The sequence below is a fragment of the Sebastes fasciatus genome, chromosome 11, assembly GCF_043250625.1.
Source record: "Sebastes fasciatus isolate fSebFas1 chromosome 11, fSebFas1.pri, whole genome shotgun sequence".
NCBI classification, from domain to species: Eukaryota; Metazoa; Chordata; class Actinopteri; order Perciformes; family Sebastidae; genus Sebastes; species Sebastes fasciatus.
The window spans coordinates 33,607,025-33,626,569 of NC_133805.1; the positions used below are offsets into that span (position 1 = coordinate 33,607,025).

The following is a 19,545-nucleotide window of genomic DNA, read 5'->3' on the forward strand; positions in this document are numbered from 1 at the left end:
CTGAATAAGACATTTTTATGCTACCAAAATGTTTTAATTAACTCTATAAACTGAAAACACACAGTGAAAGGGTTAAAGTTGTAAGACGGAAATACGGACAACTCCCAGACCGGACAACGCCGTGGTAGCGACCTGTCAATCACAAGTTAGCCACGCCCTAAAGCATCCCCTGCTTTATGGTCTATCTGACTCTAAATGGGACCATCATTTACTAAATGAACATCATGCTGTATTGAAGAAGACTTGAAACTAGAGATTGAGACCATAAACTCATGTTTACAATGTTTACTGAGGTAATAAATCAAGTCAGAAGTATAGGCTCATTTTCTCATAGACTTCTATACAATCAGACTTCTTTCTGCAACCAGAGTGTAATCTTAGAACACCTGTGGTGAACTTCAGAAGCACAGATACTCTGCTTGGAACAGCGGTTCCTCACGGACATTTCTACGTGAAGATGGTGCGGCATATTAGTTGAACATCATCTATCTCACTCTCTTGTTTTCAAACTCAGACCCAGATGGTGTGTCGTGGTCTTCAGGTTAGAGGTTAGAGGCTGAGGCTAATTTATAGTCTCTGGTTCAGTGTTTCATCCGGTCGTGAACATATGGAGCTCTGCTGGAGAGGGCACAGATACCAGTTAACAGTGATGGATTGTGAGTGTGTGTGTGTGTGTTTCTCTCTGTGGATGGTATGTGTATTCCAGTTCAACATGTCGTGTGTGTGTTTTTCATTAGGAAAGGAATGAGCATCTGTATTTGCAAATGAACAAGTTTGTCTTAATGGAACAATTTCATACTTTTTAACAAGCAATCATCACTTAAACAGGAATCCACAATTATTCCTTATGTTTGAAGATAAAATGGGTATATTTCTGAATGTGGTTGCCCTCTTTGAAAGGTGATTTAAATTATGTTTCAAGTAAAACAAAGATGATGAAGTTGTTGAGTAGATTGCATTTAAACTCAAATATTTATTGTCTGCTAATCACAAGCAACCCAATCTGAGGCCTGTACTACGGAGCGAGTTCAACATACCCAGGATATCTTATCATTATCTGGCGTCATTAACCCTAACAACTGTGATCCCGATAAGCGGTCCTACGATGCTGGTAATCAACTCAGTAAGTCAACCCAGGGTTTCTCAATCTTCTTACGAGCGCGTTCACATGAACGGGGTGGTGTTTGCAGCATCTGACCAATCACAGACATGGACAAGTCTACAGATTTGCAGACAGACAGACAGACAGAGCGGCACATTTTACAAAGGAAGAGCAAACTATATTAGACAAATACAAAGAAGTTAAACACTTAATCCAAACTAAAAGTAACACAGTTGAAGCTGCTAAATGCAGGAATGACAGCTGGCAAAACAAAAAAGTCCTGATGTGTGAATGCGTAAATTAACAGACTTATTAATTTAACGGAACACTCAAATGTCAGATATAATCGTCTAGATATAAATAGCTGTAGATACAAGTGTAATGGATGAATGGATTACACTTCATTATGCCCTTTAACAAAGTGACGGCGTGCGTGGCTATTTCAACCTTCTTTCAGCTGCGTCCTCGTCTCCAACGGTGTGAAACGAACTCAGGAGCAAGTAAAAATATAAATTAAAAAACATAATTCAAAGCGGTAAACACCCACAGCATAAATCCAGCTGTCCTTCCTGCATCTGTCAGTTTAAAATGTGTTGTTTTTAGTCTGGATTATGACGGTAACTTCTTAATGTTGTGTAATATTATCCTACGATCTGTGCACCGAGCTCTGATTGGTCAGCAGGCGACGCTTTTATACGAGTTGATCTCTTATCTGGAACATAACCTGCTTCGGAGCAGGTTAGGTCTTCAGCATACTGTAAGTTACCATGGCGATCTACCCCGGTAAGAAGTGAACCACCGTCGTAGGATGGAAAACCCAGAGGTAACCCTGAAGTTACCTCGCTGATGACAAATCCTGCTTTGTAGTACAGTCCTCTGGTCTAGAACTGCCAAATGTTTGGTTTAAATCTGAATCAAAGAATAAGAAAACTAGACTGCAAATCTGACCAAAAATTCAGCATTTGTTACTTTAGATGGTATGGACACCTTTCAGTTGGTACCCATAAAGCTTTGAGGGTTGATACACAGCCCTAATCAAATGGCAATTAGCAGAAAATGTTTGTTATCAGTCTTTCTTGGCCAATGTAAAACTTCCTCAGTTAAGCTGAAAGCCGTCCTCAGGGTATACCCAGTGAAGGCAACACTTAAACCAGCTGTTTGTTTGAATAAATATTTGCTAAACTCTGTAAAAGTGTGATAAACTGTAAAAATGAAAAAGTCCGCAAAACTTCAAATTTTAAGGCAACTTTCTGCACTAGATTTTTGAGGAAGTTTTGAGGAAAACTGTTTTCATTTGAGCCAACTAATTATCTTTTGTTGAGATAACTTATCATTCATACTGTATGTAATGTAACTTCAAATTTTGAGTTCTACATACTAACGATTTCAAGTAATAAAAGTTTTGCCAACTTATTAGTTTTTGTTCAGGTAATTTTTCTTTCTTATCTATAAAAACTTCAAATTTTGAGTTCTACATAATTTATTAAGAATTTTAGACAATAGAAGTGCCATTACATCTTCTTTCATACAGAAAAACAAAACCAGTTAAGTTAAAATGTTTATTTAAATATTAAACAGTAGTTAAACTGTAACATTTATACATTAACCAGGGGCGGGAGGAAAAATCGATGGATTGCGATTTCTTTTTTACGATTTTAAAATCCATTTTTTAATGCCAGAATTAATAGATTTGCTTAATTTGAATCTATGTGGAGGTAGAAGGAAGTTACCGCTTTTAGTGTTGTAGTCCGTTTCAAAAAACAAACAAGCCGGCCGTAGAGAGCCGAAAACATTACACATCCAGTAAAGTATGGAAACACTTTGCGTTTCACACATTGCAGGAAAAGCAGAGCTACTCACTCAGATCATGATGTTGATTTGTTTGTGTGAAATTCTACGTGTGAAAGACACATCACTTTATGTGATGCTGCTTTTTAATGCCTCCGCACCAGCGCCAGCCGTGACCGGAGGACTTGTGTTTTCTTCCGTCCGTCCGTCCCATTCTTGTGAACGTGATATCTCAGGAACGCCTGGAGGAATTTCCTCAAATTTGACACAAACGTCCGCCTGGACTCAAGGATGAACTGATTCGATTTTGGTGGTCAAAGGTCAAGGTCATTGTAACCTCATGCCACTCCCATTCCCCTTGATATATGATCATTCACAAAATGATGAAGCGATGACATTTTGGACAGACATGGATGTAAACTGGAACGTGACTGTTTGGCAGAGGCATACAACCGCAAGGCAGTAATTAGTTTGACTTGACTTAATTAGCACTTGACAAGGTGCATCAACGTTTCTCACTGTTGCATCAGTTTAAATCACTTCCTATCAAGTCTTTCACAGAGGTTGTCAATCTGGAGATGGGGAAACTACGGCATCAAACCTAATGAGCAAAAAAAAATTCCGTGGTATAATATTTTGGAGAATAAATCATTCATATTTAAACTGATTTAGATTTTTAATGCTGTTTTAAATAAATGATAGGATCCAGGTACAGTGCCACAAATGACTAAATATCGTTTGTACTTTTTAAAATGTATTATTACATATTTTAAACCTTAATGCAACATTTAATATTCAACATGACAATGCTTGTTTTCTGTCCCTAAAGATTCCCGTCGGCGACTTCTCTCCATCTCTCGCCTGTGTGTCTGTATGCACACATCCACATCAGTTTGTATGTGACAGTGTGGTCAAAGTGGCAGGAAATGGGAGCAGGCAGCACTTCATTAAAGTGCAGCATTACTCCACTCGCTCTCTCTCTCTCTCCCATACGTACACACACACACACACACACACACACACACACAGACACTAGGCGCAGACCACTTCATTTAGTCTGAGAGATAGAAAGGACAGGCCCCAATGGATTCTCCTATTAATCTTTAATGAGCCCCCGAGCCTGAAAACTGCCCGCTTGCCTCTCCTCCTCCACATCCAGGAAACAAACAATGACTCGGCTGGAAAACACATCGGCCGCTCGTCCTCTTACCTGCCTGCCTGTCTGCCTGCTAGCCATTAACCCCCGACTCAGCCCTGAATTATTAATGCCGCTATCTATCTCTCTGCTCGCCCGCCCGGCCCACTACCCAGGAACGGGAATGGGCGACGTCTTGATGGTGCGGTTGGGTAAGTGTGGCGATGCCTTCCCTGAGTGTCTCCTTCTGGAATGGACGGGGAAGTTGAAGTAAAAGCTGATTGGTCCATCTGTCAATCAGACTGCTCAAGTCAGCGCGAGTTGGTGCTAATGCTGGGAAGAAGCCAGTGTTATTTTCTCCACAGCTGATACCACATAGTTTTTTTTATTATTTTGTTATTTATTTCTGGGAGGAAACTAGTTTGTAAAAGCAACAAATATCAAATGGATGCAGCAAAGAGAAAATAAAATGGCTAGCATGTAAATGTAACCAGCAATTTAAACAGGTACAATCACACAGAACTTTGTCCACAATTATTTTTTTTATTTTTTTTTACGAAGCAAGATTTCTTTACAGTGCAAAACAGGAGCAGGCTGTCAGTCTCCCAGAGCAGGTGGACCTAAAACCTTTAGAACAGCAGATAGTGAAAAGAATGAAAGGCCGATTGAAAAATCACCTCCATCAGCTGAGGTTCAAATTTCATTCCAACCTTTGAAACAGCAGTTTCTCACCACAAGGTCCCTTTGGTGCTCTGAAGCGTTCCATCATATCACAGGACAATTGTCAGCAGATGGATTTGACCATTTGATACCTGAGATTTTAGTCAATAGTCAATTTTCCTTTTTTTTTTTTTTTGGAGAACTTTAAAGGGATAGTTTCCCTTATCCCTTTAAGGACTTCTTGTGTTTTTAAACCAACTTTTTCAAGTCTACATGGATGAGATTTGGACTGTGTATTGGCAAGAATCTGGTGATACGATACGTATCATGATGCAGCGATTACAATTCAATATATTGCCTTACTGTAAGTAAGATTAGGTTGTAGGTTAATGCTAGAGGGAAGATACTGGTATCATATAAAACTAAAAAAACCTAAGGAATCCATTGATACCAACCACGTCATACTAGCTTGTCAGGGAGGAGGTTAAATAACGCTCCAAAAATGTGCGCTAAATTTTGGCGAGGAAAGACTGTCATGGCCATTTTCAAAGGGGTCCCTTGACCTCTGACCTCCAGATATGTGAATGAAAATGGGTTTCATTGGTACCCACGAGTCTCCCCTTTACAGACATGCCCACTTTATGATAATCACATGCAGTTTGGGGCAAGTCATAGTCGTAGTTGTGTTGTTAATTGATTTCTAATAATAAATAAATACATACATTTGCATAAAGCAGCATATTTTACCACTCCCATGTTGATAAGAGTATTAAATACTTGACAAATCTCCCTTTATGGTACATTTTGAACAGATAAAAAAATGTGTAATAAATTATGGACAATCATGCGATTAATCAAAATTAAATATTTTAATCAATTGACAGACCTCCCTAAAAGTGCTCAGAAACATGTCATTCCATGACAACTACATGTAAGAAACTCCATCCGCTGATGAAGTTCATTTAATATGATCGAAAGCTTCACAACAGCTGCTACCCGAGTAGTCTGGAGATTATGTTCATCTGCCTTTGGACACGAAGCAACAGGGTGTGTGGGAACTCAAGAAAAAACAAACCACTGCATCAGATGGCGGCTATTATATATCATGTATTTTAATGATATTGTTCCAGAATTGATTGTATATATTGACCCATGGCAGATATTATAAATTAATATATAATGCTGTAAACACATTCTTTACCACACACTTTTTAGTTATAATTGTCTCCGTTTTTTTCTCTAATTTTACTTCCGTCTCTCCATCACTTGCTTTTCCTCTCTCCTTTATCACACACACACACACACACACACACACACACACACACACACACACACACACACACACACACACACACACACGGTGTCTCTGTCTGGCTGTAGAATAGAATCGTCAGCCAGATTCCTCAGAGATGGTGTGTATTGAAATAAAGGGTCTGTGCGATGGCTGCATACGCTGTGATGAATGCCGATCTCATTTGCTCTTCCTCAGATAGCGACTCCTCTCCCTCTCTGATGTCCCCCGGCCTCACGTCCTCGTCTCCTGATAAATATTGAATGGCGTTAGATGTGTTTCTGAGGCTCTCTGAGTTGTTATTCTCTCTCTGTCTGCTGGACTTTCTCTTTTTTATCTGTGTGTTTTAGGATGTGTGCCATTGTTTCTTCTTGTATATGATCGTGGGTGAAGGGCTCCTCCATACATAGAACAGAAAAGAGTCTATACAGTACTATTAAATGTAATAGGCTTTCTCAATATGGTAGGATAGAGCACATTTTTGACAATGTTCTCTTTATGAATATTCATATTCTTTTAGGATTTTATAGTGCTGTAAAAAATTCTTGGAATGTAGTGCTGCTGTCCACTGATCCGAGAAATGTCTTTAAAGAACCACACTGTCTTCTTTCTAGTCTAAAAAAGGGTTTTTATTTTCATGTCTGTTGTCAGGACATCAAGGCAGAACAATTTAAGGTTTTTCTTCAATGAGGCATTTGTGGGCAAAAATCCTCTTTTGGTGATGCAGGAACATTTAGTTTGCTGCATAACGACAGGTGGAGTGGCAGCATTTCTTCATTTTAAAGGGGACTTATCAAGAAAAACTCACTTTTTACAGTGCTTGTGCTCATATATTTGGATATCTGGAGTGTCAGCCAACCGGCAAACTGTGAAATAAGACAACCCAGTCAGTGTTTTGTGGGCTGCCTAGATCAGAAAACATGTGATTCAACAAGCCATTCAGATTTTGCTCCCCTTCTTATGCAACTCAATATCACGCCAAAGCATGTAATAAACCCGCCTTTCCACCAGAGGATAGCGTGTCAGTGTCACGTTTTGCCTCGCAGAGACGTGAATATTACGTGCCTGTGTGAACGTGCAGTACCAGCAGGGGGCAACAAACAGACTTAGGTTTAGGCAAGAAAACCACTTAGTTAGGTTAAGGGAAAACGTCATGGTTGGGCTTAAAATAAGTAGGTAAACTAAGTAAAACACATACGGAAACGTCGGTACAGAAAACGTTACAACCGTCACTACAGAACACGTGACATAACATCACTAACGTAACGTGCAAAACAAAACATCGGTCTCAAACGCGGGTTTCCCGGTTGAAAGTCCTGTGTTTGTTGGAGACAACCACCTCACCACCCCGCCCACCATAAGTGGTCTTTCCCACTTTATATACTACGTAACTAACTCTGAAGTTAGACTGCACGACACGTGACAAATCTCACGTGACAACCACTACAAAACACCTTCGTGCGGCCTTGTAATATTCACATCTCGGCGACGCCAAACGTGGCACTTTCTTCTGGCGGACAGACGGGTCTATTACACGCTTTGCTGTGAGACTGGACTGTCCTATCTCACATGCAGGCTCATTGAAAGATATCTCCCACAGCTTGAGAACTACTTTTGTAAAGGTGCACTATATTGTTCTCACAAGCCAATCAGAGCAGACTGGGCTTTTTCAGGAAGGGGTCTTAAAGAGACAGGCGCTTAAATGGAGCGTTTCAGACGGAGGTATATTCAGACAGACAGTATGAGAAAAAGTGTGTTTTTTGAACATTAAAGCATGTAAACATGTTCTGGTAGAAACCCAAAATACAAGTATGAACCTGAAAATGAGTAGGATATGTCCCCTTTATTACATTTATGATGCAAATGCCTATTTTCTTTGGGTTGGGCTACACAAATGACCCATGTTAGATGCTTATCGCGTTCCTCTTATTAATAAGTTCATGTTTCTTAATGTTTTTTTATTTGATTTATCAATACGACACAATACAATTAGCTCTAAGGGGTAAAAAACTTGTACCATAAGTCCGGATCTATGAAAGTTCCTCTTTGTTGTCAGCTTTAAAACATTGCTGACAATTAATTGTTTATTGTTATTTATTAAAGAAACCGTTTCAATTTTACATCCCTAGAAAATTACACACACACACAGACCTCTACCTGCCCTCACACATTTGCATCTCTCTCTGTTGAAGAAAGCTGTGAGTGAGACGTGTTGTCTTTCTGTTTTCATTCTGACAGTGTGCACTTTTTAGCCGCAGGAGACGACTTCCGAACTGAAAGACGGTAGTCAAAAGCCCTTGCATAGTGTTTCTCACACATGTACGCACTCATACGCTGCCCTGTAGCTGTACGTCCTCCAGGCACCCAAAATGTCATGGCAACCGTACGGCAGCCACGGTAACGGCAGGCTCATTTTCATACTGATGAGGCGGCCGGTTGCCGGGGAGGCCTGCGCTGCTGGTGCTGGTGCTGCTGTTGCTGCTCGCTCGTCTCTCCTCTCCGGTGTCGCCCTGAAATTTTAATGACCTTCTTTCTTTGCTTCTCATTTTTCTCCTCTTCGCGCTCAGTACCCTGTCTGTGTGTGAGTGAGCGTGCGTTTGTGTGTACGTGTCATGAGTCTCAGCTTCAGTATTCAAACAGACCGAGCGTCCACGCACAGTTAATACAAGAAGAGAACAAAGGCAGTGTAATTTGAAGTAAATGAGGATTTCTTTTTAAAGGGCATGCATTTTTACACCTGTAGAAGACCTCCTCCGATCTGCTCGTCTCGGCTCCGTCAGGTTAGCGGCTCAGCCTACGTTTTTTAGCTGCTGAAAAGATACTTGAGTTTTTGAAGGTTGGGGTTAGTCTCTTCTCATGTGAAAGAGACTACGGCACGCAGCAAAGGTCACGATTCAGGTTCATGTCTTTTGAATGTCTCTCGCTTCGTACTGATGAAGAACAGCGACGCTCTCTGAAGCCATCTCACTCTTCTTCTCCTTTGTTTGTTCCAGGAGGACGAGGCCAGAGAAGAAGAAAACGGCCGGATCGAGCCGGTCGGTCGAGCCGACTCCTGCATGGACCACACCCCCGTGAGGTCACTAGAGTAAGTCCTTCAGTCACGGATCAGCTTCCCCAGTTTCTGCCTCTCTGGCCCTGCTCACACCTGGCGTTAACATGCGTCATGGGGGAGTGATCCGATAACAAGTGACGAGCTCTAAGTACGTCTGCTCACACCTGGCAGTAGAATGCGTCTCGAGTGACGGGATCTCACTTCACCTCTCTGTATGCAAATAAACACATATATTATTTACATTTGCAAAGACCAAATTCGTTGTTGTTTTTAACCTGCGGGACACAGCAGCAGCAATATCCCACATAATCATGAATTCAGGTACATTTTATGAACATAAAAATATTGTCGGTCCCCTGGGACTTCGATACGGGAGCTTCAGAGAGCCGGGGATGAGAGCAGGCGAGCAGGCGGGCGGGCGGGCGGGCAGGCATGTGTCAGATCTGTGCAGACTGCAGAGCACCAGAACAATAACACTGACACATCGACGACCAGCTATTAAGCTATATAACTATATATTAAGCTATTTTGTTGAGTTGCCTCCTTGATGCAGTGTAGGCTACATGTCTAGGTCTTTTATTGTGAAAGGTCAGAATGGAAGGAGTGAAGCTGTTTTGCGCTGCTGTTGACAATGTGGGAGTAATAAAGTGTTTGCTGTTACTTTATTAAAGTATAGGCACACCGCAACCCTCGGCTATAGTTGTGGATCACCTCTCAGGTGAGTAGGCGGTCCTTAATGTGGCCCAGGACACATTTGCGTACACACTACTAAAAGAATGCGGCCATATGTGGTCCAGACTACCTCTGAATGTGGTCTGAGTGATGAGTCCTCAGTGCGTCTCAGGTGTGTTCACACCTGTACTCAGAGCCGTCCACTTGTGATCCGATCACCCAGGATGCATGTTAATACCAGGTCTGAACAGGGCGTCTGTGTCCTCACTTTCCTGCTGAAACTCAATAACCCTGCTGACACTAGAGTGGTGAGTGTTGAGCACATTGCTGAATATTTAAGCGGTTTTATTTCAAAATGTGATATCCACCATTTGGAAAAAAGTAAATTCTCTAAATTTGACTCTAATGTGAACATGCATAGCTCCACTATTGGAGATTGAATTATCCATATTTGTGCAAATGGTTTGTTTTACATTTCTGGTTGACAGCTTTTTCCAAATGGATATAGATTTGGAATGAAACACATTTTGTATCACCGCACCTGCATAACCCTAAAAGAAAGTTCTGTGTTATTACAACTCATGTCCTCTTTTGTAGTTTTGGCCATCATTTCAGTAATTATAACGTAGAACTCAACGAAAGAATCTCGCTCAAACAGTGACACAATTATAACCCGTAGGAACGATGGCCAAAACTATGAAAAATACTTGTCTGAAACTACATTCTCCCTTCTACGCTGACCTGGGTAAATCAGCCCCTCTCTTCCCTTTCTCTACATAATAAGTACTCTAAAGGTAGACCAGCAGCTCCTATATTGTAATCCTGGTTTGTTTGTAGAAAATCTCATTTCAACCCTGCTTCCTGATTTACATAATTCTCTTTTGTTGGAGCAAAATGATCCTCGTCTCGCCATCAGAGCTCTCCCACGCACTAACCCATTCAGCTCCCGTTATTAACAACTGTGTTTTGTTTTGTTATTTTGCTCTGTTGCATGCTTCCAGTTTAATATGCAGGTATGGTATTGTTATTATTCCTATGATTTCCCAGAGACTCTGGCTTCTCCCGCCTCTTAGTTGTCAACGAGGGGCCCATTTTCCCCGAGCTAATCATAGTCATTGTATCAAAGCTGTGGGCAGATTAGGTAGATTTGGCATCTTGTAAAAATGTGCCTGTGTGTAGATGTTTTACAGCCAAACAAGTTGAAGAACGCTGCCTCGGAAAGAGTAAATAGCTGCGACTGTGTTTTGTTGCTTTTAAAAAGGGTCAAAGGATGTCATCGACAATATTCATCCACGTTAAATGCAATGAAATGATAGACAGCCTCGGGCTTCATCGGAAAAGCATCCGTCCGTGTAAAGTATAGGGTAAAGTTTGAATTCATTTTACCTCACTTTAAGGGTGCTACATTTGAAATTCAGAGCATTAATATTGCAGCAAACAACTATTTGCTATGTGAAGATATAGAGGAGTAATGTCTACCTGAGCAGAGAGTGAAGTCGAAATAAAATATAATACGAATAAGTATGTTTTCTTTAGTGTATAATCACCTAAAAAAAATAATCGTGTTTTCTTTACCTTAGAATGAGCCGTTTAGATCTACAAAGGGAGCGGGCCCTCTTCACTGAGCCGCCATGTTTCTACAGTAGCCCAGAACGGACAAACCAAACGCTGTCTCTAGAGAGAGCCATTCCCGTTTTCACATCAGCCACCGTAGTTCTCCTATGCGCTAGATCACACGGGAGAAGTTTCAGTCGGTTGATATCTGCATCCTCACCGTTAGATGCTGCCAAATCCTACACACTGCACCTTTAAGTCTGTTGCTGTTCTTCAACCGTGCACTGCCGTTTTTACGCATTTACAGTCGTACTCAGTTTCAAGTATCCAGAACCAAGCACTGACTCTCCGTCCAGACATTCACACCTGAAACGTACAAAACTGCAAGTGTTCAACTGTCACAGAATTTCACCGGCATGTCGAAGACGTGATGTTATTTTGTTCTGACGGGGGCTGTGATTTGGCCTGCTGAATCGCTGCAATCTGAAACAAAAGAGAGAAAAAAAAAAACAAGGACATGGTTCCGTTCTTTCGCTGCAAGCAACGTCGTCAAAGAGAGCCTCACGCACCGAGCATGCTTTTTGAACGCGAGGCGCATTTCAGCTGTGAACATCTGCACATAGGATGAACATCAAACATGCTGCAAAAATGTGACACAAGAAGGAGAAGTGTTACATTTGTAGATATGTGTCTTGATGTGTCTTGAACATTTATGTCAGACTTTAGCAACATTGTAGGATTGTAGTTTTTCCCTGACCAAAAAATAAGTCTGCAGCTTTTTGCAATTCAATTCAGATGCATCCCTAAAGAAATGACAGTTCTCAGTCTCTGACAGTCTGAGTCCCCATGACGATTGACGGAGTCTAAATTGTGTGTGTGAGGATTTTTAGTGTTCCTTGTTATCCCTGACATGTGTTTGATTTATTTGGATTGCTCTGTTTTATTGTCTTTGTTTTATCAGTCTCCTCCAACACCTCCTTGCTTTCTGTTTTTATTTCACCTTGTTTCTTTCATCATCATCTCATTTCCTGTTTTGTTTTTCCCCCACATGGTGTCACCCCTCTCCTCTCCTCTCCTCTCCTCTCCTCTCCTCTCCTCTCCTTTCCTCTCCTCTCCTCTCCTCTCCTCTCACCCCACACCCATCCACTCCGGTTTTCTCCATCTCCCATCCGTCGCCGTCTCCCAGAGACATAGTCAAACTGGTGGAGGTGTCAAACGACGGTGGGCCCCTGGGAATCCACGTGGTGCCTTTCAGTGGCAGGGACCGCAGGTAACAATAACCAGAGCAGAGCCGTGGTGCTGTTCAGACAGGGGCCTTTAACACATCTAACAAGGTCATAGTGGTTAAAACACGTCTCAATAAAGAACACCATTAAAATCAGTTACTTTCTGTGTTAAGACTTGTACAAGACAGGGTTACTGTAGTAGTAGACAATGGAAGCATCAGTATATGACATTTTTGTTTTATTTTTCATTTCATATATTTTATTAAAGGCAGAATGAGTAAAAAAACAAAACAATATATAGACTCATACAAAACCCTCTCAATCCTCACTTCTGACACACTAGAAGTGTGTGGCAGTGTCTGTATCTGCAGAGACTCGGCATGTATTTTCTTATGTTGCTGTGTCCGGGACGTTTCTGGTTGTCAACCTCTATAAAAACGTAGCGACCGGGTGCCAGATCGATCGTAAGCACGCATCGAAGAGGAGGCTACGGAAATGGCTGACACGGCACAGAAAAAAGCGCCAAGCTCTAGGGCTGTCCTCGACCAAACACTCATACATACATTTTTGACGACTAATTGATTAGTTGATTTAATGGACAGATCTGTAAAACTGAGTTTCTCCACAAAGAATCACACAAAAGCAACACTTTAAATCTGGTGTTTCCCAGAGGTGTGTTTCCCGATGCACAGAGGTTGTCACCTAACTCCAATGTAAACCCACCCACGGTGTTATTCAACGGTCGGAGCAAGTGACGTAGTATCAATAGCATGAGAGTCCGTTCAGGGCGGGCGGGAGGGGTCATGGACGGGTCAAACTAACACAAGACTTTCAACCAGGAGACTGCTGTTTGTGTCCCATGTGAAACTAAAAGTAACTTATTTTGTTACGTCGTTAGTCATGTGGCTAGTGGGTATCGTCAACCACGACCTTATGAAAGGACACTATGCATGTAACGAGCGTATATAGACACGCCTTCCCTGGTACATCCAAAAGAAACGCAAGAGGGGTACCCCGTGCGTCGGTCTCCGATGCTGAGGGGCACTGACCAAACGAATGTTGTTTGCAAACCACAACCGACAAATCCTACTCATTCTGCCTTTAAAAACAAACATGTTATCATGACCTACACTCAGTCTCTATGTTTATAGTTCTGTATTGTAACTAGCTGTGTTTGATTAGAGACAGACTAGTTTTGCTTACGTTGGGTCATTTTCTTTTTTTCCCCCTCTTTTTCACTTTTTAGTCAGTTTAGCAGTGGAACCCTGAGTTGTACAGACAGCTTTTAGATCAAAAAAAAGGAAAGAAAATTGCCCACTTACTCCTTTTAGCTCAAGACTTGTCAGCCTTACTGTAGACTCATAAAAAAATAACTTGCATTTGATGAATTTGGTTCCTGGTAAAAAAAGAAAAATGGCTTTGTTAATTTTTGGCTTTTTGAGGTTTGCAAAAAAATACTGGAGAGAAGTGTGCTACATCACCTGAGACACGCAAACACACATGCATACCGGACATTCCTCTTTGATGCCCATGTGCAATCACTTCATCACTCATATAAACCCAATGCCATGCACACATACACACACACACACACACACACACAGGTTTGCACTGCCGGCATCATGAAGCCATTTCGCCAGTTTACAGTGATCAATCATGCTTGTTTAGGGTTTGCACGTGACCGTCATCTTTCTCTCTGGCTGCTGTCACATCAGCTTTACATGTTACAAAGGGTACGTTGAGCAGTGCACACGCACACACACATAACTGCAGCACATTCAGAAGCACACATACACAGCTGGAACTAAGCTGTGAAGGAATTAGAGGAATTTCACATCTGGTTTAAATCTACCCAGAGAGGCAGTTTTTGGAGGTTGTGATTCAAGTACATATACAGCTTTTCACAGTCACTACAAGGACCCAGTTAAAAACCTCAGTATAGTTGAGTGCGTAACATCGTTCGAAGCTGACCTTTACATGGAGGTCCTATACTCATTATTTAAAGAATGTATAAAACCAGTGTAGACCAGTTTAAGATTGGTTGCTTGGTATGTTTTTATTATGCCAGGCGGTTTTCTGCCACCAGCACAGAGCCAACAAATATCTGGACTTTCTTTATGTATGACTCACAAACACGATCAGTGACTACAAACTCACTGTCGCGCTTTATTGAAAATCAAGATCATATCACTTTTCCCACCGCCCGACTTAATCAACCTAAAAGCACATTTCTAATGCACTTTTCTTTTATTGGGGAAATGTCAGGGTAGGCGTTATCCCAAGATTAAGATGCCCAGCTTTCATCAGAGAAATAGCCCCTCCACAGCAAATCGCATTGTGTTCGCACTCAAATTCAATCAGCGGAATTGTCTCTGAACTTTTTTCAACTCTTGAACTTCTCTGCCCTCTCCGTAATCACATTTCCATTCATATTGAATTATAAGCCTCAGGCGAGGGCGAGTATTAAACCCTAAAATCAACCCAATTTACCTAGGCGACGCTCGCTCACACTACCTCAGAAAAAGCCCCGATATACACGGACACAGACTAGAAACTGAAGAAGACTCGATTAGGTTTGTGCCGTCTCTCCCACCCGCGGTTGATTTTCTTTCCTCAGACTCGGATCTCTAATCCGCAAAGCGCCCTTTCAGGTGAAGTTAGCCTCTCGCTGCGTCAGTGCGGGGAGGCATAAGCCAGTTTGCCACACCGGATTACAGGACGACAACGGATGCTGCCGGTGTGATAGACCAGCCTCGCTCCAATCCGCCTGCTATCACTGTTTAATGGTGCTGCCTACTGTCGCTCTCTGGAAGCACTTTATTTATTTATTTTTTGCTTAGAAAAGGGTCCTAGGGGTTAGAAAATGAACACCTGCGAAGCGTCGACCCCCGGCAGAGCTACAGGCGAGTTGATTGCCGTTGAATAGATGCCTCCCCCACACAGCCTCTAAAGCACCCTGATGTGATGGGACTGCTTTCTCTCGTAAGCCTCATTGGTACACTGATGATGCAAATGACAGGACCACACTGTACGCTCACTTCAAGTACCGCATGGTAAAGCACAGGCAGCAATTAGGCACTGCGCTTTCTTTTTCTTTTCTTTTTTTACCGGAAAAGCGTGTCATTAACGTCGCACACACTGATTGTTGGATAGCCACCTGACCGTGGGGATCTTTGTATTCAAGATTTTTGTAGGTTGAAATAAAGCAAGCCACAGAACAACAAAGCATTTGATCAAAAATACAAAGACTTTAAAGGCATCAAAGACTTCGGGTGAACTTCAGAAGCCTTTAGGGATTGACAGGTGAGCCACTAGAGACACAGACTGTGGTAGATGAAGTACCTTAAAGCCACACTTGAGTAAAAGTACAAATATCTAACCAGAAAATTACTTTAGTAGAAGTTAAAGCCATCTTTGAGAATATCACTTGAGTAAACGTCTTAAAAGTATCTGATATTTACTGTAATCAAGTATCAAAAAGCAAGCAAGTCAGAATTTAAATCCTCTTAACATGTTCACCACCTTAAAAATGGAAGCTACATTACAAAATTAGGTCTTCACATTAAAGGATTTAAAGAACAAAATCCAGTTTTTTTCTTTCCCTCGTGGTCGCAAATTGCGTGTAGCGTGATCTGACATGCAGTCTGCCTGAACTTGAGCGGAAATCGAAACTTAACTACGGCTTTGAGAGCAATTTGTTTGCCCGTCACGTGAATTATGTAACTTGCAAGCTAGGACCACCGATTCGCCAAACCTGCTTGCTTGTATTAGTAACGAGTAACAAAGATGCTTATGTATTGAAGTAAAAGTGTATATTTTTTTCAGGAAATGTAGTGGCGTAAAAATGAAAGTTGGCAGAAATAAAATAACTCAAGTAAAGTACATATACTCCCAAGAAATACTTGAGTTTTGTAACAAAGTGTTATTATTCTATTACATTACACCACTAGACGCAGACGGGTACAGGAGATTTTTCTTTTTATTCCGCACACTGTCTTTTTAGCAGAGTTTGTCCTCAAAGAAAGTCACTGTTATAATTCCAACATATCATACTATAGTGCACTCTCTACCTCAGCTACAGCAAAGCAGCCACATTGAATCCACAGACGTCCTCTTGCATCTTGTTGACATGAACTTTTGAACCTTTTCAGGACTCTTGGCTTGTTGGTCAAGCGTCTGGAGAAGGGGGGCAAGGCCGAGCAGCAGGGCCTCTTCCTGGAGAACGACTGCATCGTCCGTATCAATAACGGAGACCTGCGAAACATCCGCTTTGAACAGTAAGACAGCAGCTCACCGGAGACCACTGCTGAGCTCCGGTGGTCCCTGGTGTTCATGTGTGATTTGGCTTTTTTTTGGGACCTTGGCTTCTTCCCCTCGTCTAATACCTCCAGTCCTAAACCCTTCTTCTCCTTCTTGCTGTTATCCTCTCTCCTCATGCCTTCGTGAGCCTCCTCTCTGCACTCCTGCTGCCAGTGCACACAGCCTGTCACTGTGCTAAGCTAACCTTTCCCTATTTAACTCCTGTAGGTCGCACTCTCAATCGCTGAAGCGGTCACCCTGCAATCCTCTCAGCCTGTATTCCCCTGTGTTTCAGCAGCAGCTCCGCTGGACTACCGTTGTAACACCTCTCTCTCTCTCTCGCTCCTTCCATTGGAAGGAATGGGAATAAGGCTCCTAACATTCACAGCCTCTGCTTTTTCAGCTCTGTTCACACACTTTCCTAACCTTCCTAACCAAACCCACCTGCTAACTCCCCTCCCTCTTTTCTATACATGCTGTGTGCATGCTTCCATGCTGCGTATAGAATGTTACCTGCTCAATACAATTCCTGAAATCCAGGGATGCGTATACAGTATATGTGTCTGATCTGATTCTCACCTGTCAGCATAAATGTATACTAATGTTTGGTTTCAACCTCATTATATATATGTGATATACTGTACATATAAGGCAACTATTATGCAAAGAACCACCTACAGTACACATGCACACACACACACACACACACACACACACGCACACACACACGCACGCACACACGCACACACACACATGCACACACACACACACACACACACACACATAGGTGTATTATGATGATGCATTTCTGTCTCATGGGACTTTACATGCAGTAATTTAAAGGGTCTGTTCACCCAAATTATTAAAGAAATAAGAAAAAAAATAAAAAAAATATATATATATATATATATATATAAAGGCAGATGGTCATAATGTTATGGTGGATCGGTGTGTATATATATATATATATTTTATATATATATATATATACACCGATCAGCCATAACATTATGACCACTTGCCTAATATTGAGTAGGTCCCCCTTTTGCCACCAGAACAGCCCTGATCCGTCGAGGCATGGACTCCACTAGACCTCTGAAGGTCTGCTGTGGTATCTGGCACCAAGCCGTCAGTAGCAGATCCTTTAAGTCCTGTAAATTGCGAGGTGGGGCCTCCGTGGATCGGACTCATTTGTCCAGCACATCCCACAGATGCTCCATTGGATTGAGATCTGGAGTATTTGGAGGCCGAGTCAATTTGGCCCTTGTGAAAGTCTCTCACATCCTTACACTGGCCCATTTTTTCTGCTTCCAACACAAAGTTCAAAGTTCAAAATGTTCACTTGCTGTCTAATATACCCCCCGCCCCCCCCAACCCCCCACCCCACTGCCAGGTGCCATTGTAACGAGATAGTCAATGTTATTCTCTTCACCTGTCAGTGGGCTTAATGTTATGGCTGATCTGTAAAGCCACACTTGACTGTATATAGTTTCCACTTGCCTCTTATCTAGCTAGTATGTAGCCATGCAGATAGTTTTGGTTTTATTTGTTGAGGCTTTGAAATGTCTTATCTCTGAGATTTTCATCTACATTTTAATCTCCACTCCAACACAATGGAGTTTCACTTCAGTAGCTGTCCCTGTATTCTGGATAATACTAAGAACATGCAGTCCAAAAAAAGGGACTACTTGTTTCATTTGTATTGAAGTGGAGGAAGAAATCTACTGTAGGTAAACGCCAGGCGATTAAACCAAAGCTATCACATATATAATAATAATAATAATAATAATATAATAATAATCCCCGGGGGAAATTGGAACATTACAGCTGCTCTTATACATAAAGAAATAAAAAATGGAAAGAAAGAAGAAATAAAATAGCATGTAAAATGGAATTTATGTACATAATACTACTATATATAACAATATTTGCAGATATAAATTAATAATAAAAATAAAAATGTACAAATATGGACATCAAACAGTGTGAACACTTTATAATAACCATCATTAATAAATGATAAATTGATAGTTAATTGGACTTAGTTGATATTTATTTTTCTATTAAACAATTAAATGATAATTAATGTTTACTAATTATTAGTAATGCTATAATGTATGTTATTTTATTATTAGTTTGTGTAATATGAAATAATTGTATGTGAATGTATCATAGCATACATTGAGATTGCATTAGTAAAATATTTATTATCAGTTTATTGTCCACACATTATAACATTCTATATACAATATTAAGTATTTATTAATGATTAACAAATGGTTATTAAACATTTAAGACATTTTGAAATGTTCAGTTTAAATGCAGTATTAATGTCAGATTATTGCACGGATAAATTATTGCACAAATCATTGTAAAGTTAAGTTAAGTCAGTATCTGTCACTGTGAGTACTTGTGAGAAATAATAATAATAATTTGGATGAATCTTAAATCCCAGATTCTGAGGTTATGGTGTCCCAACCAACCGTGCTGTTGAGCCATGAGTCATGTAATGGACGGGAATAAGTCCTCTATAGATAGTGTCGTTACAAGAGCGTCAACAGTTGTTATTTAACACATTACATCTTGTCTGCCACTCAATTCAGCCTGACATGGTAAGATGCCGAGACGAGACCCACAGGGGAGGTTATTAGTGGCTGGGAAAAAATGGTCCTGGAATTTCACAACCAAATTCTCTTGGGGGCCACGTTTTAGTTGTCATTCAGGGGGCCGGGGGAGCCGTAGGAATTCTGGGGCCCCGGCATTTTC

The 19,545-nt window shown here is 41.3% G+C and overlaps 1 protein-coding gene across 7 annotated transcripts in view; it reads left to right on the forward strand.

Moving 5' to 3' along the window:
* The window catches only part of pard3ab (par-3 family cell polarity regulator alpha, b), a 336,764-nt gene that overhangs the window by 153,003 nt on the left and 164,216 nt on the right, over window positions 1–19,545 (forward strand). For 5 of the 7 annotated variants that reach the window (XR_012595967.1, XM_074652318.1, XM_074652320.1 and 2 more), the window contains 3 exons: window positions 8,970–9,061; window positions 12,441–12,524; window positions 16,632–16,757. Coding sequence is in view for 6 of the 7 variants with exons in the window: in XM_074652318.1 (XP_074508419.1) it covers window positions 8,970–9,061; window positions 12,441–12,524; window positions 16,632–16,757 (302 nt within the window). In the remaining variant the exon portion in view is untranslated. The remainder of the gene's footprint in view (window positions 1–8,969; window positions 9,062–12,440; window positions 12,525–16,631; window positions 16,758–19,545) is intronic. The other 2 variants (XM_074652321.1, XM_074652322.1) reach the window with 2 other exon arrangements.